At 43.0% G+C, this 26,262-nt stretch overlaps 2 protein-coding genes across 2 annotated transcripts in view; one reads left to right on the plus strand and one right to left on the minus strand.

Annotated features, from left to right (window-relative positions):
• LOC306929851 (guanylate-binding protein 6-like) overlaps positions 1-25,939 on the minus strand; it is a gene marked incomplete at its 5' end in the record, with an annotated part of 50,513 nt that extends 24,574 nt beyond the window's left edge. The window contains 2 exons of the mRNA XM_079510586.1: positions 18,898-19,025; positions 25,750-25,939. Of these exons, the coding sequence (XP_079366712.1) occupies positions 18,898-19,025; positions 25,750-25,939 (318 nt within the window). The remainder of the gene's footprint in view (positions 1-18,897; positions 19,026-25,749) is intronic.
• On the plus strand, positions 6,164-15,825 carry LOC306929201 (deoxyribonuclease-1-like). Its single transcript, XM_079509643.1, has 10 exons — positions 6,164-6,213; positions 6,629-6,794; positions 8,679-8,833; positions 9,924-9,968; positions 12,373-12,462; positions 12,883-12,974; positions 13,211-13,335; positions 14,373-14,518; positions 14,635-14,731; positions 15,258-15,825. Exons 2-10 carry the CDS (start codon positions 6,630-6,632, stop codon positions 15,312-15,314), a joined length of 972 nt encoding a protein of 323 aa, XP_079365769.1. The 5' UTR covers positions 6,164-6,213; position 6,629; the 3' UTR covers positions 15,315-15,825.
• Positions 25,940-26,262: the final 323 nt, after the last annotated feature.

The raw sequence follows: 26,262 nt of genomic DNA on the forward strand, positions 1-26,262 counted from the left end.
TTCAGTCTTTCTTTCTTTCTTTCTTTCTTTCTTTCTTTCTCTTTCTTTCTTTCTTTCTCTTTCTTTCTTTCTTTCTTTCTTTCTTTCTTTCTTTCTTTCTTTTACATATACAACAGTAAAAACTATACGATCCCTTTCCTGTTAATGGAAATAATGATGTGTCAATAATATGTAGCCTATTCCTCACCAACAAACCGGAGGCAGAATTCAAAGAACAAAGGCTAGGCCTAACAATGATTTGAAAACGTGAACATGCATGCATTATGAGGAAATCGTCGACCTATCCAATAATTACATTGTATTGTGGCTTCAGAATTAAGTTATAACGTTATTTAATATCTTTTATTCAAAACACAACGCTCTCCGCCGCCCCCTATCGTATTGATTTCACCCTAAGGCTACACAGTACACAGTGCAACTTGTCAGTTAGTGGCTTATGATGCTCTGTCTGTCTGGGTCTGCCAGAATGGAAGAACATCTGAAAAACTGTGAACATGTGTCCCTTCCCTTGTGTTGCCAAGCATGATGTAATGCAGTGGTTCTCAAACTGTTTCATGTCAAGGACCCGAGCCCCTATACAATATTTTATGGCAGGATCCCCCAGTATCCCAGGGGCCTGAGGTGGGGGGGAGCCCTGCCCCATGGGACTCCCACAACGAGTCGACTCCTATATGTGGGTTCCCTGGTCCCCACTTTTTAGAACCACTAAGGGCCAGGTTGATCACTGCAAAGTCCCACACAAATTGCAGGAAACTCTGCAGCTCTCCTATTTTCTGGTGTGTCAACCAATCCTTAAATAATGACCATATGGGTCAGTGTTCAGTGGTGAACCCACTGGGTCAAATTGGAAGCGATGACACAAATAAATGCGGTTATGAAGAGACACATTTGAAAGTCGGAACACTATACAATAATTGAAGCTGATAAATGCATACTATCTCCTGATCAGATTCGATTGCAATCTACATGAAGTAAATATACTATGTGTTTATTAAATAGACATAGAGACCGGAATACACCTATAGCACTATCATCAGAAAATACCTTTTTAATAGACAAACATTTTTGTTGAGCGACAGTATAGCTCAGGAGGTATAGTGGTCTGTTCGACTTCGATCCAAGGTTCCCCCAGAGTTAGTGTTTGAAGTGTCCTTGAAAAAGACACTGAACAGAATGGTTGTGTGTGCGTGTGAGTGTGTGAGTGTGTGTGTGTGTGTGTGTGTGTGTGTGACTCATGGCAGCTTAAGCTTAAGGTACTGTTCAGTAGACCAGTTTGTGGTCGGGAAAGGAAACAGGAAAGGTAAAAGCCACATATTTACCCACATAGTTACAAAAAACAACCATGATATTGTACAATCCACATGTGTGTGTGTGTGTATAAAACAGATGTTTTGTTTTATATTTACAGGCAACAAAGTCTTATGCACACCTAAATGCTCTGAGATGGGTGCGTAGGCAGGGCTCAATGTACTCAGAAGAATGTGCACAAAGACCCAAACACCGTCTGCACTTGCAATACGAACTTTATTTATAGGCAACGTTTCGGTCAAAGACCTTCTTCAGGCATCTAACTTTGTGTGCATTTTTCTTATTTTATATTTACAACATGGCCATGCTAGGAAATGTTTGTGTATGTGAAGAAAGTAATGTCCTTGAATGAGACAAACGCAGTCACGCACACACACACACACACACACACACACACACACACACACACACACACACACACACCTATTGTGATTAATATTGTCAGTTGATTTAGCCATCTATTGTAGACTGTGTACAGTACACAATGCACCAATATTGTGTACAACATACAGCACAGGATAACATTAACAATGTGCATGACATGGCCGTGTGAACTGAACTAAAATGCAAATGATCTCCCTTCTTTCACTTCCCTATAGAGAGTACGTACGTGACTCCCTTCTTTCACTTCCCTATAGAGAGTACGTACGTGAGAGTAAGTCAAATCTTGGGATGCAACCGTTCCAATTGATTTTCTCTTCCTCTGACCCTGCCCTGCAGGGATTGGGAAGTTCATTGCCCTGGACTTTGCACGCCGCGGGGCCCGTGTTATCTTGGCGTGTCGCAGTGAGGCGCGCGGGAGCGCAGCACGGGAAGAGATCCGACAGCGGACGGGGAACTCTAACGTCCACCTGCGTCTGGTGGACACGTCCTCTCTGGATTCTGTCAGGGCCTTTGCTGAGAAGGTCAATGAGGAGGAGAAGGCTCTCCACATTCTGGTGAACAATGCTGGAGTATCAGGTGAGAATCGACCATTGATGGAAGATGCTGGCATATATATAGCTAGAATACTCCCAACTTTGTTTGAAATATAAGACTCAGACCCTCTATAGCAGGGTTCCCCAATAGGCGGCCCGCGGGCCATTTGCAGCCCGCGGAGCGCCCCCTGGCGGCCCGCGGAAGAATTTCAACAAAAAAAAAATATATATATATATATAAATATAAATGGCATTAAATGGGGGTCAGTAGCCTATGCATGTCAAACTGGGCATCCTTTTTGTTTAGGAAACAAGTGAAACTAGAAAAAGTGCCCCTCGGGGCACTGGTCTCCACCAGGGCAGGTCAGGTTGTGGCCTCCTGGTGGCGCTATAATAGGCCAATGTGAAAAGGGTGCCATTTCTTCATACGCCTTTGATGGCAATTGGATGAATTGAGGCATTTTGTTCCAAAAATGTGTTTTGCAAAAATCAACCTGTTGGTGGTGCTATAACAGGCCAATGTGAAAATGGTGGGATATATTCCTCAGCCTAGTAAGAAAATGTGTGAAAGATTTCACGTAAATTGCACGCTGCGTTCATGATTTGAGGCTTTTGTTCAAAACGGGGCAATCTTGCAAACTGTGAAAGCCAATTATAGCCAATTAGGATGGAATATGAAATATCGGACAGATCCGACTTGAGCACATGACCATAGAGATACTGTGTAACGATTTGTGAGATTTTTGGACAGAATCTGGAGGAGTAATATAAAAAAATGTGTTTTACAAAAGTCGGCCTCCTGGTGGCGCTATAAAAGACAGATGCGGAAAATGCAGGTCAAAAGTTTGTCCTTGGCCTCTAGGGAGTGTGCATGCAACGTTTCACGCAGATCGGTGCAGTTTCAGGTAAAAAATGTGAAAAGCTGCCTCATGGTGGCGCTATAACAGGCCGTTCTGGAAAATGTGGGGCAGAGGTTCATCGTTGGCATCCAGGGAGTGTGTGTGCAAAGTTTGGCATCGACCGGGTTAACAGTGCCGGAGATTAGCTGCTAACAGACGGACGGAAGGACGGACGGACGGACGGACGGACGGACGGACACACACACACGGACGGACACACACACACGGAGTGCAAAACATACTCTCTCCCCATGCCTTCGGCCTGGTGGAGACAATAAAGGTGATGATGATGATATGAATATTAAGCCTATGTTTTTTTCCAATGGAGAAAAAACGGGGTCGTATTATAATTGGGGACTAGACTATTTGGTCTTCTCTTCAATGTGCTTTTTCCACAAATGAGTCTTGAACAATGGGGGTCGTGTCATAATTAGAGTGGTCTTATATTCGGCACAATACGGTAATAACGTAGGCTACATCAGGTGTGCCCAAACACATGTTTCAACCCATTTAGACCTGGGTTAAAAACCATTGACTTTGAAAGAATATATATTCAAAGATCTGCGCCACATTTTCACGATTTTTCATAAATAGCAGACCTACAAGCTCGTAGCGCGCCACTCGGTGGCGCGCTATGAGCTTGTAGATCTGCTATTTTTCAATAGCTAAATTATAACATAATGTTTAAAACACCAAAAGGGGTTCCCCGACCAAAATGGGTTAACTTTAGAACGACTTTTAAACATTGTTGGTAAACGAAATAAAATAAAATAAAAGCATGCAGTTAGACAATTCCATGCAACACCACCACGTCTAAAATCACACACAAAAAAAAACATATTTTGGGCTATATCTTGCTTCACGCCTTAACCCTTATCCCTAAACTAATTTGCCATTTTTTTACTATTTTAAAAACCCTTTTAAAATAGTTCAAATAGCTGATCTACAAGCTCACAATGTCTCGATGTGGATCGGCTAGTTGAACTATTTTAAAATGTTTTTAAAAATAGTAAAAAAAATGGCAAATACGTTTAGGGATGAGGGGATAAGGGGGGCGCAAGATGGAGCCCCATGTATATTATCTAAATGTCTCTTTCCGGTCAGGCATTGGCTGTCAGTGACCATTTCCCTGTGGAGGTGAAGCTACAGTAAAGGCCTGCTGCATGAGCCCAGCTCCAACAACCAATCAGCACCCTGAGCCCAGCTCCAACAACCAATCAGCACCCTGAGCCCAGCTCCAACAACCAATCAGCACCCTGAGCCCAGCTCCAACAACCAATCAGCACCCTGAGCCCAGCTCCAACAACCAATCAGCACCCTGAGCCCAGCTCCAACAACCAATCAACACTGATGTTGGTCTCTTCGGTGATCATTGTTGATCTTAAAAAAAATAAAATAAAAAGATATATATATGATGACGGTCTGAGCCTTTTGGCGCCCCCTAGTGGCGGAGAATGAGTTTTAAGCCTTGATGTCCTTTAGATTCTGTCATTATGTTAAGGAATCCAACTGATGTCATTAATAAAATCTATGACATTTTATTTTTGTATTTGTACCTTTATTTATCAGGCTCTAGAGCAGGCGTCAACTTGACGTGTCGGCAAAGAAAATCGGGAACGCTTTGCAGACGCTTTACCTAATGTAACCTGGGCACTAAGGCCCGGAAACAGAGCCAGACTACGCCACAATGGGAATTTCACCCAGAGAATATAATACACAATACAGATTAAGCCCACTGGGCAGATATAAGAATGGGAGCAGAGACGTGCAGTTCCAGTTTAAAGTAATATATATGGTTTTATTGATAAGTTATAGCAGAATGAAATGAGAAATGACTTGAGTTGACTGTAAGAAGAGGGTAGGTTTAGACAATGTATTTATTTAATTATGTTGTAGTTTAATACAAAATGTTATTTAAAAGTGACTTTATTATCACAGGTCATTATCAGAAGGATCTAAAAAAGGCAGAGCCTAATATCGTAAAACTACCAGTAGTCAGGGGGTGCCAAGGTGTCCTTGCTGACAGGAGGAAGGCAGGGAGTGAGGGAGTGAGGGGGAAGGTCACCGCCACCAAAAGAGCGCACACTTCACATAAAGCACTGCAAGAAAAGAGAATACAATTATACACACATCACTGGTCTCACATTAAACAATCATGCACTATAGCTAAAACCCCAAGACAGCCTACAGGACCACGTGACCCACCACCTGTCGGGACTACAACTACAGCACCCTTAGCTACTGGCACTACTATAAACTGAGGCAGAGCCCAATATAACGTTATGTTCAAGCCTTTTGGCATCAATTCATGAGAGCTAGGTTTGCACCAAACAAAATAAACCAAAACAAAACAAAATCATAACCAAAATAAAGAGGACAAAAACAGCAGAGGCAAGGCAGACTGGATTGAGTTCTCCTAATACAAACAAAAGGATATCATTAATACCTGGACAGTAACTGAAATCAAGGCGAGGCTCCCGCACACACCCCCACGAACAGACAAACAATTCCATCTACATGCCAGCCATGCACAGCTCCTATTAATTAGCCTGATGATGAGGGGGGCGTGGCGTTGCTAGGGGCAACCTGTCAAGTTCAACCCACTACACTAAGATTTACCGTTGGGTTAGGGTGGGCTGCATAGAACCAGCTCCACGGTCGTCCTACATATTTTTACTTTGAACCTCTTACTGAGCTGCAGGGATGACCAGATCTTATGCATGTCATTGCAGGCTGACCAGGCCATACCCTTCCTGGTTTAATTTTGGGAAGAAGATATATAATATGAACCCAAATACTTGTAGTCGTCAACCTGTTCCAGAGGAGTGTTGTTAAGTGTTTTTATAAACGTGGTTATTGTTGGATGTGCATATATTTACGTATTCAGTTTTAGTCTCGTTGAGATAAAGACCAAGCCTAGCTGCTCAACACACACGCACGCACGCACGCACACACACACACACACACACACACACACACACACACACACACACACACACACACACACGCACGCACGCACGCACGCACGTGTTGATTTTGTGCTGCCTCGGAGAACTTGACTGGATACACATTCTGTGCCTTCTCTTCAGGTAACTATAAAGGTTTGGTCACATTGGGCAAAATAATAATCTAGGTAAACCAAAGTTACTGTGATGTGGATTCTTGAATATTAAACTCTGCATTATAAGCATTAAACGTGCAACAAACTCAAGTTCATAATAAGTTATTTTTCTTGTTTGTTTTGTGATACATCCTTTCTAAACATTTTGATCCAAGTACTGATTATTTTAAATGAATCTATTCCCCTGGTTTTGACATTTATCACCGTGCACATTTATATCTTTAGTTATATTTCTATAACTCTGCGACTGTAAGAAGTCGACAGGCCGTTCAGGGTCCATCTGGTTACGTTTGCACGACTCTCAGAGTCAAATGAACTCTTGCTGTTACGGGAGAGAGAGAGATCGACTCTTATACCTGTCCTTATATCTGTCCACTCTCCAGGATGCGTTTAGTGTGTGGTCTGGTGCTGGTGCTGGGTGGGTTGCAGCTGACCTGTGCTCTGATCCGGGTGGCAGCCTGGAACGTCCGGACATTTGGTCTGAGCAAGGCCAACCTCTTGAATCCGCCTAATCAGGACAAAGCCGAAATCCTGAAGCTCATTGCCACGGTAAGAAACACTGTAGTCTTCCACGCTGTTTCTCTGGTCAAGCACATTTGCCCAAATAATTGATACCAATAACCTGGATACTATGTTAATTAGTGATGGGAGATTAATCGGCAAACACATCGGTATCGGCCGATTTGAGTTGTTTTTAGATTAATCGGCATCGGTTCGATTAATCAATCAGACCGATTTATCGGTAAACAAGCCCAGACAGATCTACAAGCTCTCAATATTAAATATAAAGGTATTAAAGTTAAATCTCACTTGCCTAAGCCTGCAGTGCAGACACACTGTTACATGTATTTTTCAGAATGGACAAAAATATTATAATTTTTCAATACAGAATGAGATCATATTGACATCGGTAATATCGGTCATCGGCCATAACGGCAATTAATTATATTGGATATCGATATCGGCCAAAATGTCTCATTGCATCCCTAATATTAATTACATAAAATGTGCACAGTATTTTTTTTTAATTAAACTTAATGTTAAGAAAACTATTTTACATTGTCGAAAACAAAAAGCTCTTAGATACTTATGCCTCTTTTACACGGCGACCATCTCCAGATAAAACGGCAAAGTCCTGTTGCGTTCTACATTTGTATTGACCCTTTACACAAGAAAGCACACTTTATGAAAACGCTATAATGTCGCTAGGTGACGGTAACAGGCTGCCAAATAGACCAGTCACCCACGTACAAGAAGAAGAACCCCTTCACGCAACCCTATTGGGGTTTTGAATGATTCCAGAACACGACGTGGTTGTGGCCGCAGCCCAGAGCATGCAGGCAGAGCGCGCCACGGGATGGTTATATATTTTATAATACATTAGGCTACATAAACGCTGCTGCCGCGGCTGCCGTCTATCACAAGGCTTTTCATTTACATCATGGTTTTACATTCACCATCGCTGATGAGCAGCGCTTTGTAGGCGAGGAGGGAGGCTTGTTCAGGAACTCCATTATATCATAATTATATGGCTCTGCATCAATGTAATAATATATGCGCTGTGAGCCAACGTGAGCCATGATGTCATAAGTTGTGTGGATTCACCGTTTTGCCTGTTTACACGGAGAAGGGATAAAACGGCGTTCTCAAAGATTTCCACTCTGGAAGGTGGTTTCATTTTGTTGCGTTTTCACCACCTGAAAACACCATTCTCGTCTAAAGAGACACCAGCAAACCATACTTTATTTAGCCGTTTTCTATGAACACCGTTCTGGTGTAAAGACCACCTTAGATACTGGGCGGGTTCTGGTCGGGTTGAGGAGGGACATCAGGGTTCTGGTCGGGTTGAGGAGGGACATCAGGGTTCTGGTCGGGTTGAGGAGGGACATCAGGGTTCTGGTCGGGTTGAGGAGGGACATCAGGGTTCTGGTCGGGTTGAGGAGGGACAAATGCTTTTTTTTGTATTTTCAAAATTGAGATAGTTGTTGTTTTCAGGATTATGTTATACTTTGTTATACTATTGAAAAATAGAAGATCTACAAGCTCATAGATCTACAAGCTCATAGATCTACAAGCTCATAGATCTACAAGCTCATAGCGCGGCCACCGAGTCCCTGGAAAAAAACTTATTTTCAGATAGCGGGTCGGCGGCCAAATACAGATAATTCTGGGGGTCCTTGACGTGAAAAAGGTTGAGCACCACTGACTGAAAGGTTGAGCACCACTGACTGAAAGGTTGAGCACCACTGACTGAAAGGTTGAGCACCACTGACTGAAAGGTTGAGCACCACTGACTGAAAGGTTGAGCACCACTGATTGAAAGGTTGAGCACCACTGACATAAATGGGCTAAACTCAAAAGTTGGAAAAGTTGGAATATGGGTAAAAGTCTTATTTTCATATTTTACTTAATAATATTTTTTTTTCTTTGTAGGTTGTGCGTAACTATGACGTGGTGGTGATCCAGGAGGTCAGAGGCAGAGATCTCCGAGCGATCACTGCCCTGATGTCCCTCCTCCCGAGGGACATCACCCAATCACGCCCAATGCGATTAAAGAAAACCATCCCGCACCCGAGCCGCTTCAAACCGTACGCAACACAACCAAGTCAGATCAGATTGATTTTTATGTTGTTTTCAAGTCATGTCGTCCAGGTTGAATTATCAGCACCACTGATGAGGCCCTGTAGTGTCCACACATAGCCGGCATTTTATTTTATTTTTTACTATGCGTTTCCCAGGGAGGGGGGAGGGGGGGAGTGCGGGGGGGGGGGGGGGGGGCACACATGCAAACATGTTTTTGGCCGATAAAAACAGATTAACCCATCCTGGGCGGGAACCCCTTTTTGTGTTTTTAAGCTATTGCAAAATAGCAGATCTACAAGCTCATGCTATTTCTTTTTAAATCATAAAAATGTGGCGGCAATCTTTGAATATTCTTTCAGAGCGAATGTTTTTAACTCAAAGCTTTGCTTTGAGTTAAAAACTTGAGAGGTCCCTGGAATAACATATTTTCAGATGGGGGTCGCCGGCCAATTATATATCATTTTTGGGGTCCTTGACATGAAATATTGAGCACCACTGAAACATAGGCATTTCAGAAAAATGTCAGAATTTAGAAGACATTTTTTAAATTTCGACGTCAGGCCTAAATGGGTTGACTGAGGTTTTAGACGTGTTTTCGGGACACAGTTTTTGGCTGGCTTCAGCTACATTAGCTACGTTGAACAACATGAGCTGGGTTTGAATTTCAGTGATGGAAAGTAAGTCAGTACTATTTAAGTAGCCTACATTTTACGTACTTTATACTGTACTTTAGTATTTGTATGTTTCCACTAATTCATACTTCTATTATTGTACGTGTTCATTTCCTGAAAAATGAACATTTTGGAGTTTGCTGGTTTCTTCCCGACACCAGAGATATACCTGTTTAAAAACAGGACATTATTTCTACATTGTGGTATTGTTACTTTTTCTTCACCAGTTATTCAACCACGTCTGGGGTTTTGTCTGTTCATTGTGGTCTACTAGCTATAACTGCCTGCTATACTGACAAGCACACATCATGAAGTTACACACAACTGTGTGTGTGTGTGTGTGTGTGTGTGTGTGTGTGTGTGTGTGTGTGTGTGTGTGTGTGTGTGTGTGTGTGTGTGTGTGTGTGTGTTCCTTCATTTCCAGGCGGGACAATCGACTGGGTGCCAATTCGGCGAAACGGCAAAATGGGTACGCACACAAGTACAGTATAAAACACACATTGTTGTTTTTCAACAACAATGGCCCACTGGGGGTCTCCTCCCAGTGGGACGTGATCCTTGGTCTGCCCCGGGGGTCTCCTCCCAGTGGGACGTGATCCTTGGTCTCCTCCCAGTGGGACGTGCGTCGAGGCAGGCAGGCGGGGCGTTACCATGCCTATGCTCGGACACAAACGGAATTCACGCCTTCCACGCGCTACGTCCAACCAGGGAAACTCCCCCCTGTCAGGTGTAAAGGAGCAACTTGGACACTCAGGCATGAAGGAAGCATGAGTTCAAGTCCGTTGCTCTCCCCATGTCCCCCATATATGGGGACTAGGTTGGCGGAGGGTGTGTAGAGCCCAGGATCACATTAGATAATTGACACGGGTGAAAAATGGGTTACAAGATTGTGGGATAAAAATTATTAAATTATTTAGGAAAAAAAGAAAATAGCCAATCTACAAGCTCACAGAACGTCGTTGTGTGACGTGTTTTGAGCTTGTAGATCTGCTATATGGCCGGGGCCATGCAGGTATGCAAGCTATATGGTTTTCTTGTGTAGGTTTCTCGTCGGGTAAAAAGGGTTCTCAGAGTTCAAAGAAAAGGGAAGCACTAATCTACCAGATCTACACATCTCATCATGACGTTCACAATAGTGAGCGCTTCTGTATAACTTAGTCATACTTCTCTCCTCTTATCTTTCCTCCCATAGAGTACAGATGCTGAGGTGTATCCTCTGTTACGCATCTTCTCTAAAAAAAGAGGAACTTTTTATGAACTAACAAAGTCGGCCAGGGGTCAGAGTGCTCGAGGGCTGGCTAGAAGCGTCCAATAGACTGTGGCAGCGGTGGCCGAACGGATAGCGGCGCGGTCTAGATACCGGAAGGTTCCCAGTTCGAATCAGCCGTCCGACACGTTCAAATTACCACCGCTGAAATGCCCTTGAACAAGGCATCAACCACTACGATGAAATGTGTTCTATGAGCAGGGCCTGGCTGGAAACAAGTTCTTGAGCTTAGCCCAGATACCCTGGGTAAATATAGATTTCATTTCATTTCATTTCATTTCACTCAGGAATAGCCTCTGCTCCCCCCCCCCCCCTCCCCCCCAGCTGAAAGGCTAAATATTTAGTTTTGCTGTCCTTTCTCGTTGCCCTAATACCATCTGCACACCGCATGACTGTACCACATCGATCAGATATAACGTGTAACTTTTACCTTTTTGAAAGATGGACCCCCCCCACCCCCACAGTTTTTCACGTGTTTATGAGGTGACAGTACTTCATTCGACCCCTTGGTGTGGTTCTTATGTGCAATGATGTTGTATGTAAGGGGGTTGCATGGTTTCTGCTGCCATCGGTGTGTGAATGTGTGTGTGAATGGGTGGATGTAATGCACAATCTATGTAAAGCGCCTTGGATAAAGGCGCTTTATATAAATGCACCATTTACCATTTACCATTTGTGACCAAATTTGACTGAGGGACTGCCATTGGATTTTTTGAAAGCAGGGAATCATAGCTTCAAATTGACATATTGGTTGTTCAGTTTGACCCACCAGTTTTGGAGATATGGCTTATAGAGTAATGTCTTGCAGAGAAACAGCTAATTGAGAAAACAGGCTTGAAAGGTTCACTTCTGTGGTCTCTAACATTACACCTAGCTACATGTTTAAGCATTTATTTCATATTTACATGTCTTCTGTGGACTCTAACATTACACCTAGCTACATGTTTAAGCATTTATTTCATATTTACATGTCTTCTGTGGTCTCTAACATTACACCTATAGCTACATGTTTAAGCATTTATTTCACATTTACATGTCTTCTGTGGTCTCTAACATTACACCTAGCTACATGTTTAAGCATTTATTTCATATTTACATGTCTTCTGTGGTCTCTAACATTACACCTAGCTACATGTTTAAGCATTTATTTCATATTTACATGTCTTCTGTGGTCTCTAACATTACACCTAGCTACATGTTGGGCATTTATTTCATATTTACATGTTGATTTCAGCTCTGACACTTATTTCAGACTTGCTCTAGTATGTGGAAAAAACAATCTCTGGTGAAAAGCTGGAATATGCGCGATGGCATGTGCTCTCAGTCAAACCTGGTCACATGTACAGGCGGACACGGTTGCTTGTTCCACTAGTGACTATAGCGTATGTATTGATACGATCTACGGACGAGACATTTCAACACGGAGTTGATGATAACAGTCACCACTTCTCCAACACTGTCATACTTCTCTACGTGCGTGCGTGCGTGCGTGCGTGCGTGCGTGCGTGTGTGTGTGCGTGCGTGCGTGCGCGAGCGCAACGTGTACAGTATGTGTATACTATGTGAATATAACCGTGTTTGCGTCGTGTGTTTCTTCACCTCCCAGGTGTACGTCTTCCAGTGTGTACGACCACAGAGAGAGTGAACCGCTGCCACAGGGGCAGCAATACCAGGAACGATACGTCTACATCTACAAGTATACAGTAGAACACATGCATCACTCTGCTATGACGCACGCTATGAATGGATCTGTAACGACATCACAGCTCTATGCTGTAGTTGGGATGGAAACAGTGCGTGCGTGCGTGCGTTTCTAACCCTAACCCTAACCCTAGTTTTCTGAAAAAGCTATGTTTCTATGTCAGTCGTTCTTCGATTTTTCAAAAATAGCAGACCTACAAGCTCGTAGCGCGCCACTCGGTGGTGCGCTATGAGCTTGTAGATCTGCTATTTTTCAATAGCTAAAGCATAACATAATGCTAACACCAAAAGGGGTTCCCGCCCAAAATGGGTTAACCATATATACACATTTTCTGGTTCATTAAATTAAAGTAATTACATCTCTATAAACGATAACGCTGACCAGATTTATTGTTTGATTGTTCCATGTTGTTAGAACCAGCACAGTGAAGTTCCTTGGTGACTACCAGTACCCGGAATCTAACAACAAATTCGTCAGACCACCTTTTGCTGCAAGGTTCAAAGCTGGTAAGCTGTCTGAGGCGTGTGTACGTGCGTGTGTACGTGCGTGCATGCGTGCGTGCGTGCGTGTGTACGTGCGTGTGTGCGTGCGTGCACGTACAGCGTCTCACCAGCGGTTCAACCCTGACCAACCTGCTGTGCCCACTACTAAGCAATGCAGGATCCACCAACATTATAATATAACGTATGATATAAATATGATAATATTTAAACATTACACCCATGCCTGTCTCCTACTACAGTGACTGAGTCCTTTGACTTTGTGATGATCCCGCTGCACGCCAAACCTGGATCTGGCATTACTGTGAATGAAATTAACGCTCTGGCTGATGTGGTGAACACTCTCCCCCGTGCATGGAATACCCAGGTCATTAATTACTCTGACACGCACACACACACACACACACACACACACACACACACACACACACACACACACACACACACACACACACACACACACACACACACACACACACACACACACACACACACACACACACACACACACACGCAAGCAAGCACCAGTGCGTGTATGGACAGACGGATAGATTATAAATATGAATGAGAGTGAGTGTTCCTGTATATCCTATAAAATGCTCCATGTCTCTGTGATCTTGGTAACAGAACATTCTTCTCCATGTCTCTGTGATCTTTGTAACAGAACATTCTGCTCCATGTCTCTGTCATCTTTGTAACAGAACATTCTGCTCCATATCTCTGTGATCTTTGTAACAGAACATTCTGCTCCATGTCTCTGTCATCTTTGTAACAGAACATTCTGCTCCATATCTCTGTGATCTTTGTAACAGAACATTCTGCTCCATGTCTCTGTCATCTTTGTAACAGAACATTCTGCTCCATGTCTCTGTCATCTTTGTAACAGAACATTCTGCTCCATATCTCTGTGATCTTTGTAACAGAACATTCTGCTCCATGTCTCTGTCATCTTTGTAACAGAACATTCTGCTCCATGTCTCTGTGATCTTTGTAACAGAACATTCTGCTCCATGTCTCTGTCATCTTTGTAACAGAACATTCTGCTCCATGTCTCTGTCATCTTTGTAACAGAACATTCTGCTCCATATCTCTGTGATCTTTGTAACAGAACATTCTGCTCCATGTCTCTGTGATCTTTGTAACAGAACATTCTGCTCCATGTCTCTGTGATCTTTGTAACAGAACATAATGCTCCATGTCTCTGTGATCTTTGTAACAGAACATAATGCTCCATGTCTCTGTGATCTTGGTAACAGAACATTCTGCTCCATGTCTCTGTCATCTTTGTAACAGAACATTCTGCTCCATGTCTCTGTGATCTTTGTAACAGAACATAATGCTCCATGTCTCTGTCATCTTTGTAACATAACATAATGCTCCATGTCTCTGTGATCTTGGTAACAGAACATTCTGCTCCTGGGCGACTTCAACGCAGGCGGTGCGTTTCTCTCAGCTGCGGACAGGGCCAGACTGACCCTACCCGCTAACTGCCAGTGGCTGATCAAAGACGACGCTGTCACTACGGTGATGACCAATCACCCATATGACAGGTACGCACGCACGCACGCACGCACGCACGCACGCACGCACGCACGCACGCATGCAGTATAACATTCATTAAATTAAATTAAAACGCACATCTCCTCTCCTGCTGTCATCTCTCTAGGATTGTGGCCACTGACTACATGATTCAGCATCATGTTGTGGATGACACTGCTAAGCCCTACGACTTCAAGACTGAACTGAATCTCAGCCAGAATCAGGTAACTGACTGAAAACATCTTAACCCTGACGTCGAACGGTCGAAATTAAAAAAACGTCTTCAAAATCCTGACAGTTTTCTGAAAAACCTTATGTTTCTGTATCAGTGGTGCTCAATACCCTAAACATTATATGTAATATGCCTCCGCCCCCCCCCCCCCCCCCCCTTACTTTGGAGATTTTAATTTTGATTAGAAAACATATATTAACCACTTCAACCCTATACATTTCAGCCATTTGAAAATAGCTAAAATATCGTAATAGAGCTTGTAGATCTGCTATTTTCAATAGATACTTTTGTACTTTTACTCAAGTACATTTTCAATTCCGTACTTTTACTTGTAACGAAGTACTTCTAAATTGCAATATTGGTACTTGAGTACTTTTTCCACCACTGTATATAGTTGTATACATGATATTTTCGTTCAGATCCCACTGAAGGCAAATGAAGCTGACACTAATATTATTAAAAAGAAAGCAAAAAGACATATTTTGTACATTGTCTACATTTCTCTTTCCCACATGCAGGCAGCGAAGGTCAGTGACCATTTCCCTGTGGAGGTGCAGCTAAAGAAGAAAGACTAGCTGGCATGAGCCCAGCTCCAACAACCAATCAACACCCTGAGCCCAGCTCCAACAATCAATCAACACCCTGAGCCCAGCTCCAACAACCAATCAACACCCTGAGCCCAGCTCCAACAACCAATCAACACCCTGAGCCCAGCCCCAACAACCAATCAGCATTGATTGATTGATTGATTGATTGATTGATTGATTGATTGATTGATTGATTGATTACAATTACAATTTACAATTTAGGCATTTAGCAGACGCTCTTAATCCAGAGCGATTTACAATTGATTGATTGACTAATTGATTGAAGTATTTATTAACAGTTTGCAGAATTACAGTACAATTCAAGCACAACTCAATACAAAGACTGTTAACTGTGAGTGGACTGTTAACTGTGGAGGGTCCACCTTGTTCAATTCATCAAAACATTTAGAGACGTACAAATAGACACTTCTATTTAGCCAAAGAACAGAACAGGAATTCATCATAAAGGAGGTAAAAAGGGAAAAGAAACATATACAGTGAGTGGGAAAAGGGGTGGATGGAGGGGGGGGGGGGGGATTCAGATTTTACGGGGGCCAGTTTTGAATTGTAGCCATCCGTAGCTGGCGGTGCCCTTTGAGAGCGGTTTTGAAGGAGTCAAGATTTGCATGTCTTAATGACTGTAGGTAGGGCGTTCCTGTTCCACATTTAGACTTCCGTCATTATGTTAAGGACTCCAACTGATGTCATTATAAAGATCTACCTAGAAATAATATTTTGTGTTTTTTATTTATACGTTTATTTGACAGGGACGATGCAAAAAATAATGTGTCAAGTTATAAAAACATGAAACCTTTTTGTAACCATTTAAAAAAATACTTAAACTAGAAAAAGTGCCCTTCTGGGCACAGGTCTCCACCAGGAGGATATGACTGTGTGAGATGTTTAGGAGTAATATAAACATGTTTTTTACTTTTTTTGTTAGTTTTTTGCAACAATTATCTTCAAACTGTGAAAGCCAATTATAGCCAATTAGGATGGAATATGAAATATCGGACAGATCCGACTTGAGCACATGACCATAGAGATACTGTGTAACGATTTGTGAAATCTTTGGACAGAATCTGGAGGAGTAATATCAAAGAATGTGTTTTACAAAAGTCGGCCTCCTGGTGGCGCTATAAAAGGCAGATGCGGAAAATGCAGGTCAAAGGTTTGTCCTTGGCCTCTAGGGAGTGTGCATGCAACGTTTCACACAGATCGGTGCAGTTTTAGGTAAAAAATGTGAAAAGCTGCCTCATGGTGGCGCTATAACAGGCCGTTCTGGAAAATGTGGGGCAGAGGTTCATCGTTGGCATCCAGGGAGTGTGTGTGCGAAGTTTGGCATCAACCGGGTTAACGGTGCCGGAGATTAGCTGGTAACGGACGGAAGGAAGGACGGACGGACGGACGGACACACACACACACACACACACACGGACGGAGTGCAAAACATACTCTCTCCCCATGCCTTCGGCCTGGTGGAGACAACAAAACATACTCTCTCCCCATGCCTTCGGCCTGGTGGAGACAATAAAGGTCTGTGAGACCCAACATGGCAGGAAGCCCTTCACAATAAAAGTTTCACCATCCCGGGGTCCGTTACATCTAGTAATACAGAATGGGGAATTATCTTTAGGTTTAGTGCGTGTATGGGTTTTAAACATTCCTCTTGTGTGACAGACTCAAAACGTTTAGCTGCTGTGTCAATCCACTCTGGTATACCCCCTGGTAAGAAATCAATTGGTCAAATCAGCTGCTTGCCTTTGGTAACTCATCTGAACTACAAACTCTCCTGGCCCTATGGCACTGGCTGACCAGGGTGAAAACTATTCCCATGAAGTAAAGTATTCCTATCTGTGGGTTTGCGGAATAAATCCGTCTGAAGGGAAGTCCCCTCTTTTATCACTAAAACATCCAAAAAGCTAATCTGAGAGTCACTAGACTCCAGAGTAAAACTGAGGTGCAGCTTTATTATTCCAAATAAGGATCAATATAGCGTTGATAGGAGAGAATCGAAGAATAAAAAGGATTAGCCTCAGAGTTCAGAATAAAGGAAAGCTCAAAAAGGCCCATATATAGGTTAGCATAGTTAGGAGCCATCGTACTGCCCATGGCTGTGCCCTTAGTTTGAAGGTAAAAGTCATCTCTAGGGATCTTGTAAATATTGTGTGCCTTGTGATGATTGGGTCCAGTATTTAGTTCAGTGACCATGGAGTTAAGGAATGGTTCAGAAGCTGTGTTCAAGTTCACTCTCCCATTGGAAATGAATAGACTCCAACATTCTTCCTGTCTCCTAATAATGTTACCGCCCACCTCACGCAGATACGGGAAGTAAAGCAAAGTTGGCCTCTCTTGCTAATTTTCCTCTTGGCAGGAGAGTTTTGTAGTTCAGATGAGAGTTACCAAAGGCAAGCAGCTGATTTGACTAATTGATTTCTTACCAGGGGTACAAACCAGAGTGGATTGACACAGCAGCTAAACGTTTTGAGTCTGTCACACAGGAGGAATGTTTGAAACCCACTACACGCACTAAACCTAAAGATAATTCCCCATTCTGTATTACTAGATACTGGGCTTTGAATTCAGAAAGATCCTACATAAACACTAGCATATCATTAAGACTGATCCTAAACTTAAACAAGTTTTCAAAGAACCCCCTAAATTGGTCTTTAGACACTCCCCCAATCTAAGAGACCAACTTGTCCAATCTCACACCCCCCCTGACTACTAGTCGTACTTTTCTTTCAGACATTCCTCCTGGCAATTACAAATGTTCTAATTGTGCTCAATGCAGCTTCACGTCCAAAAGCAAAATGCTTCACACATCCCCAAAGTGGCAAAGAGATTTATTTTTCAGTCTTTTAACTTTGTGTACACTGTTCTTTGCCATTTTTTGTTGTCCTTATGATGTGTCCTCGTTATTTTGTACTGAAATTGCAGTACCTTACTATTGTGTTGCTATTATATTATGGTCTTCTCTTGTAGTCAGTATTTATATTTTTTGCAATGTTTTAACTGGTTTGCAGCTTATTATTCATTTTGTCTGCACCTATACTTCTATTTGGGTTCTAAAGAGTTGGCCCTGCATGGTGCCACTAATTTTAATATTATTAGAGTCCTCAGCTTGACATGCCCCTTATGCTAACTGCAGCCATATCCTTTCAGATGCAGTGGGTGTGTCTTGCTTGTTTCCCTCATTGCAATAGTGCTTGTTCCTTGTTGACCTGCCCATATGCTGTTGTGTATATAATACGCCTACTCATACCTGACGGAGACCCGTAAGGGTCGAAGCGTTGTATTCAATATGTTTTTCCTGAGAGCAGAGAGACAGTGTGCGGACATCCCTTCCTTTTCATTCCATGCTTTCACATGACATGAAAAAAACGAAAATTCAAAAAAATCCAATGGCAGTCCCTCAGTCAAATTTGTCCACAATTGTTTGGACATCATTCTTTTATGTAGCATCAGAATAAGTATGGTGGGGGTGATTGTCCAACTCCACTAACCCCCGGTTCTGACGTAAATTATTAAATGCAACGTGATTTGAACATGAAACAAAATGGCGTCTCACCTTCTCAACATCTCCCAGTCCCTCTGTGTCCAGCAGCACCAGAGTGTGGTCAGTCTTTCTGGGGTGAGGTACACACCACATCCAGATGCCCTTCGTCTTGGATTGGATGGTGGATCCCAGAGCGAATCCTTGACGATGGAACATGGGACAATAATAAACCAAAATATAGCTGCAAGCAGCGATAAGACGGGGCCAATAAGAAAAATCACACCCGCGTGAACTTGAGCAGGCTGCTCAACAACACAGCTGGCTGGCTGTAGTTATATTCATAGGCCCTCATTTATCAACCGTGCGTACGCCAAAATATGGGTGTACGCCGAAATTACCGCAATTTTCGGCATTTACCATTTGCGCCAACGTTTGATTTTGAACTTGAGCCAAGACAAAAACCACGTCTGGTCGGGAGCTGTCGTACGCTTTGTCCTCACCTGTTTTTCTGTCGTAGAACAGCGGAGCAGCATTGTTTGACCAGCTGAGAGGCTGTCACAGGCATCTAAACATATGTATTCACTCCTAAAATGTTTATATAAAACTGTATAGGTATATATGGGCTAAATACATATAAGATGTGTCTTTGTGTCATATGAAATTAGTAGGAGATTTCCAACTTTACAAGTAATTAAAATCGCGCAATTAAAAACAATGTTTTGCCAATGTTGCAAGCCATTTAAACAGTGTTTTGCATGAGCACATACATGCGAGGATTTGGGCTGTCTGTGCTGAAATATTTCCATGACGGGACGTTGGAGAGTAGGCTACTATAGGCTAGTGCAGCTGCGGAGAGTCCCAACGTGGGTAGCCTACTGTAGCCTAATCTACAGCAGGCCAATGTCTTTCTGGAGTTACTGTATGTGCAATCTCCTCCTCGTTTAATAAACCTGACGCGTCGCTCGAATGCCAAATGTACCGTGCCAGCGCAAGTGGGAACAGCATCGGAGATAGGTAGGCTACCCAGCCAGCCCACCACCACCAGTGCCCAGCCACTGCAGCGACTGCGAGGCAATCTAAATACTGTCGAACGTGCGGTGCATGGTCAGTTGGTCACGGTCACGGACGGACCACAGTGATAGAGAGAGACAGACAGACAGGACAGGAGGAGCACCTATGCAAAACAGCAGCGTGTGTGTGCCTATTTGTTATTTAATTCATGGTTCACAGGTTCAGGTTTTCGTTCACTAATATATCTTGTTGTATATTAAATTAAAAAGACTTTAATAATTTAATATACAACTAACAACACACATTGACAGTTGCTTGCAAATTGCGATATGTGCGTGCGTGCGTGCGTGCGGGGGGGGTGAGGCAGGCAGCAAGGGAAGCGAAGCGAGAGGAGAAACAGACAGGGTAGGCCTTTATACAGCTTTATTTAATTCATGCAGGTTTATTTATTTAAGATACAACAAGTTGCAAGTTGCCTTAGTTGCGTGTGCGTGCGTCTGTGTATGAGAGAGGGGGCAGCGAGGGAACCTTTTTTTTCTTCCTGTAACCATGGTTTCCAGGTCGTACTGCAGTTGTTCATGTCGCAAAAACGAGGGCGAGGCTTGATTTCATAGGGCGTGCCAGATAGATTTCAGCCGTCACATTTATAAACGTCCGAACGAAATTAAGGAAGAAACAGCTGTCTGCGATCACTTTGTAAATGCCGACCCGACGTGGGTGTACTACGAATCCTACACTCGAATTTGGGCCAGATTTTACACTCGATTGATAAATGAGGGCCATAGTGCTCAGTGTAAGGCTGTCCCCAAACATTCAAGGTTCGAATGTTCGCTCGTTAGGGTTGGCACTCGAATCTTAATTAATGGGCTTGAACCATTCGTTTTATTTATTTTTATTTTTTTATTAAATAAAAAATATTATTTTTTTCCCCCTTTTTTTATTAACTCGAAAATATATCTCGGCGAGAATGCGATATGAGCATGTAAAAAAAAGTTATGATTTTTTTAAAGAAATATCTCCTAGTTCTGCTGTCCCATCTCCCGTGCTTGTAATTTGGTGATTGGCCTGCAGCTGGGGTGAATTGAATGGAATGTCTGACGCGTCTCTCTCTCACACACACACACACACACACACCAGCATGATCGCTGACAGGGGCCATGATATATTAGCATATGCTCTCTAGCGTCACATCACAAAAAGTAGGGAACTCTGATCATTGTTAAGCAAAACGGTCACGGAGGATCTGCTTTTGCCCTGTGCCCACTTCACTTCAATGCGCCTCCCAGAATACACAGGTGGAACAAATAACGAGCAATATACGCTGTTTTAGCTGCCTGCCAGCAAGCTCACGTGAGCTTGCAGATCAGCTGTTTTCGGAGCCACTTGACGGTGTGTGTTTGTGTGTGTGTGTGTGTGTGTGTGTGTGTGTGTTGGGAGAGACGAGAGAGATTGATAAAGAGCAGGGGAGACGCGCTGCGGATATCTCAAAGGTTATTTTTTAAATTAATTGGAAACAAATGGTCCGGATGTTCGCTCGGGAATTCCTGCCGAAGTTCGAGTCCAAAAAACAGGGCTAAGGTACAGCCTTAGCTCAGTGTGACTAGCCTTTTTAGGTTGCTCAACAGAGCAGCGATATTGCTAGCCTGGGCAGCATTCCATTTCGGGTTTATGATCCATTCGGGCAGGATGGTAACTTTCGTCATGTTGTAGTCAATGATTTGTAGTCATCTGGCAGGAAACCACAAGGCGGAATCAGTACTATGAATGGGTGTGGTTTCCTGCCAGATGACTACAAACAGACCGGTTCACACAGTGATTTTGGAACGCAGACCAGGCTTTCCTCCGAGGTGGAAAGCCTGGTGACACGAGCTTACGGTACATTGCAGCTGTTCGTACCCCAAACAGACCCCAAAACGACCCACTTATTGTGTGTATTGAATATAGTATTTTTCTTATTGCTGCATTCCTTGGCCCCATCTTATCGCTGCTTGAAGCTACTGTAGCCTATATATTTTTGTACACATTTTTTCAAACTGCTCAAAATGGCAGAAAATCTGAGGGCGGAGCTTACTGGTCAAAGTGACAAATGTGTTCCCCATGACTTAAGGCACATGGAAACAAGTACCATGGCTTTTGACCAAACGAGGCATGAGTTATGCCTGTTAAAAGGTTTCATTTTCAAACGATTGCTATAGTGCCCCCCTTTGGCCAATTGGAGTAAGACTGGTTTCAGAGCTATTTGGTGCTATTTGAAGAGGCTCAAGACATTCTTCTAAACTGGTGAGATCGTTCGTCTTTTATTGTCTCCACCAGGCCGAAGGCATGGGGAGAGAGTGTGTTTTGCACTCCGTCCGTGTGTGTGTCCGTGTGTGTGTGTGTCCGTCCTTCTGGCCGTCTGTTACCAGCTAATCTCCGGCACGTTAACCCGGTCGATGCCAAACTTTGCACACACACTCCCTGGATGCCAACGATGAACCTCTGCCCCACATGCAGAAGCAGCGCAAAGCAGACAGACAGGATGTCCGTTCATTCACATATATACAGAGACAGACAGACAGAGACCTAACCACCTTTTGTATCACCAACCTTTCTTGTTAATATTGCTTAAAGAGGACTCCGTCCATCTTTTACATTGACAACCCGTGATTTAAAATTAGTAATTGTTTATATTTAATATCGAACCGTTACAACCTCTCTACCATACTGTAAAGTTTCATAAACATGTGGCTCTGCATGTATGTATTAAGGGCAGAATAATCTTCATAAAACTGTTATTTTCATTGGCTCACAAAACCTTAATTTTTTCACTTAAAAAAATGTACTCCCGATTCTTTTTGTCGATATAGGTCCAAAGTTCACGTGTAGACATTTTGGTGCATTTTGATCAAAGATCCCGAGAGAAGATAGCTTCTAACTGTTTTTCATATCATTCAAAATGGCGGGTGATCTAAAGGTCAGAGGTCAAAAGTCAGAACATGAAAGTTGTTGTTGGCATGAGGAGACACATAATGTGTATCAAAGTTTCATTGCTGACGGTCAAACGATTCATGATCTATGGCCCTCATTTATCAATCGAGTGGAAATTCTGCCCCAAATTCGAGTGTAGGATTCGTAGTACACCCACGTCGGGTCGGCATTTACAAAGTGATCGCAGACAGCTGTTTCTTCCTTAATTTCGTTCGGACGTTTATAAATGTGACGGCTGAAATCTATCTGGCACGCCCTATGAAATCAAGCCTCGCCCTCGTTTTTGCGACATGAACAACTGCAGTACGACCTTGGAAACCATAGTTACATGACGAAAAAAGTAAATAAAAAAGTCACCCCCCTCTCATACACACACAGACGCACGCACGCACACGCAACTTGCAAGTCCAACTGGTTTGTTGTAGCCTATCTTAAATAAATAAAGAACGAACACCTGTATGAATTAAATAAAGCTGTAGCTGCATGTAGTACCCTGTCTGTTTCTCCTCTCGCCTCGCTCGTTCACACTTCACACTTCACTATCGGCCGGGGCTACCCCCCCCCCCCCCCCCCCCCATGCTAATTTGCCCAGTCAATCATTTGATCCGCGCTACGCGCCTGCCGTGTGTTGTTAGTTGTAGCCTATATTAAATTATTAAAGTATTTATTCATTTAATATAGCCTACAACAATATATTAGTGAACGAAAATCTGAACCTGCATGTGAACAATGAATTAAATAACAAATAGGCGCACACACACGCTGCTGTTTTCCTCCTCTCCTGTCCTGTCTGTCTCTATCACTGTTCATGACACCACGACCATGCACGTTTATGACAATCTATTTAGATTAGCCTACCTCGCTAGTCGCAGTAGTAGTCGGTGCAGTGGCTGGGCTATCAACTGACAATTATATAAATGTGCAGCCTAAACCAGCCTCATGTGGCACACTGGCACTGGTGGGCTGGCAGCCTGGCTGGGTGGTTTAGCCTATACCTAACTCCGATGCGGTCAGCGGTCCCCAATTTTGCGCTGGCACGCCGGCATGGCACATTTGGCATTCGAGCGACGCGTCGGGTTTATTAAACGAGGAGGAGATTGCACATAGGCTACTGTAACTCCAGAAATACATCGGCCTGCTGTAGATTAGGCTACAGTAGGCTACCCAAGTTGGGACTCTCCGCAGCTGCAGCGCTGCACTCTCCAACGTCCCGTCATGGAAATATTTCAGCACAGACAGCCCAAATCCTCGGATGTATGCGCTCATCATGCAAAACACTGTTTAAATGGCTTACGCATCTAACTTGCAACATTGTTTTTAAATGCGCGATTTTAATTGCTTGCTTGTAAAGTTGGAAAGCTCCTACTAATTTCATATGACACAAAGACACATCGGTGATGTATTCCTTAACTTTTTTTTACTTTTTTACATTTAGCCCATATACATACCTATACAGTTTTATATAAACATTTTAGGGGTGAATACATATGTTTCCGATGCCTGTGACAGCCTCTCAGCTGGTCAAACAATGCTGCTCCGCTGTTCTACGACAGAAAAACAGGTGAGGACAAAGCGTACGACAGCTCCCGACCAGACGTGGTTTTTGTCCTGGCTCAAGTTCAAAATCAAACGTTGGCGCAAATCGTAAATGCCGAAAATTGCGGTAATTTCGGCGTACACCCATATTTTGGCGTACGCACGGTTGATAAATGAGGGCCTATGCCTGTACAAAGTTTGCATTTTCAATTAAGTGCTATAGCGCCACCCTTTGGCCAATGGTTGTGAGCACAGCCCTCTACCATATTGCCAAGTTTTATGAAAACCGACTGCACGGTTAAGTCAGAACTGCTATTTTTGGCGGAAGGAGAAGAAAAAGAAGAAAAAAACAGACAAAAACAATAAGGGACCAAAGACCCTTAAGTCCCTTCAGGCTTGGCCCCTTAATTTAATGAAAAATATTTCAACTAGACTATCCCTATAGAGAACCGAAGTCCTGACGTCACTCACTCAACCCCTGGTTCGCGGAAATAATTTATCTATGGAGAATAACATGGGGTCATCTTAAAATCATCTCATATAAGAACTGTGGTCCATAAATAAGCAAACTGTCTCGCCGATATTGTGGGGGAGGTGTCTCTCTATTGTTTGCGACAGTCAGTCACTCATTTGATACCGTCTGTTTCTAGCGAAAATGTAACTAAAATCAGCAGCAGTAACATTAGCGTTCTCTCAGTCAGTTTATTCTTCATATCCATATATGAGTGAAACGGCCGGGATGATTTGTTTATTTTTCAAACACAGTTCTTATATGAGGCGATCTAAGATCCCCCTATGGGGATTATAATGCAAATAAAACACAGTTCTTATATGAGGCGATCTAAGATCCCCCTATGGGGAATCGGGGATTATAATACAAATAAAACACAGTTCTTATGTGAGACGATCCAAGGTCCTCCTATGGGGATTATAATACAAATAAAACACAGTTCTTATGTGAGGCGATCTAAGATCCTCCTATGGGGATTATAATACAAATAAAACACAGTTCTTATATGAGGCGATCTAATATCCCCCTACGAGGAATCGGGGATTGTAATACAAATAAAACACAGTTCTTATATGAGGTGATCTAAGATCCCCCTAAGGGGATTATAATACAAAAACAACACAGTACTTATATGAGGTGATCTAAGATCTCCCTATGGGGATTATAATACAAATTTAAAAGTACACGAACCCTGGGAACAGCACCCTCTGCCAATATTGACGTCAGACTTCGGTGCTCTATTGATACCGAATCTTAAAGAGAAATACCAAATTGATGTTCAAGAAAAGATAGCTTTTATCTAGTGATAATGATCTGAAGTAGGATTTTCTATTTTGTGGACTTTGGAACACGTCATACTGTGAGTATGTGTGTATATCCCTTATAATAAAAATGCTCACCTTTGTTTGCCCCAGCCAGCCTGTTCATCAGGTAGGACTTTCCGGTTCGGTACATGCCCACTACTGACACTACAACCACTTCCTGCTCGATCTGCTGTAAAATCTCCAGGCCACTGGGAACCAGACGGAGACTCCCTTTACTGTCACTCTCTATCAGACATACTGGCTCCTTCATGCTGCGGGCTGCCATGACACTGCTATAGTGGAGAAAACACAAATAACACAGAGATACATGAGGACAATATTATGTACAATGCTACCTACATAAATGATTATTGTATTTGTAATGCCCAAGTCTAGTAGGCAATATCGGTTGCCAACTTGCCGACGGACAGGAATGAAAGTTTAGACGTGTGCTCAGGAAACTGATGCCCAAAACGTGTCCATAGAGTTCAACATAAATATTTATTCTCTGTAGCCTATGGTAACATGGTTTGACAAAACATTTTTGTTTGATGGCTGTGTTGTGTGTGTTGTGACTTCCATTGGAAATGCATTGGGGCGGCCATTAAA

This window comes from Electrona antarctica, assembly GCF_951216825.1.
Source record: "Electrona antarctica genome assembly, chromosome: 9".
NCBI classification, from domain to species: Eukaryota; Metazoa; Chordata; class Actinopteri; order Myctophiformes; family Myctophidae; genus Electrona; species Electrona antarctica.

Coding starts and splice junctions, on each gene's coding strand:
- LOC306929201 (XM_079509643.1), top strand. CDS start 6,630: ATGCGTTTAGTGTGTGGTCTGGTGCTGGTGCTGGGTGGGTTGCAGCTG. Junction 12,463..12,882: donor CGATACGTCTACATCTACAA/GTATACAGTAGA, acceptor CCATGTTGTTAG/AACCAGCACAGTGAAGTTCC. Junction 14,519..14,634: donor ACCAATCACCCATATGACAG/GTACGCACGCAC, acceptor TCATCTCTCTAG/GATTGTGGCCACTGACTACA.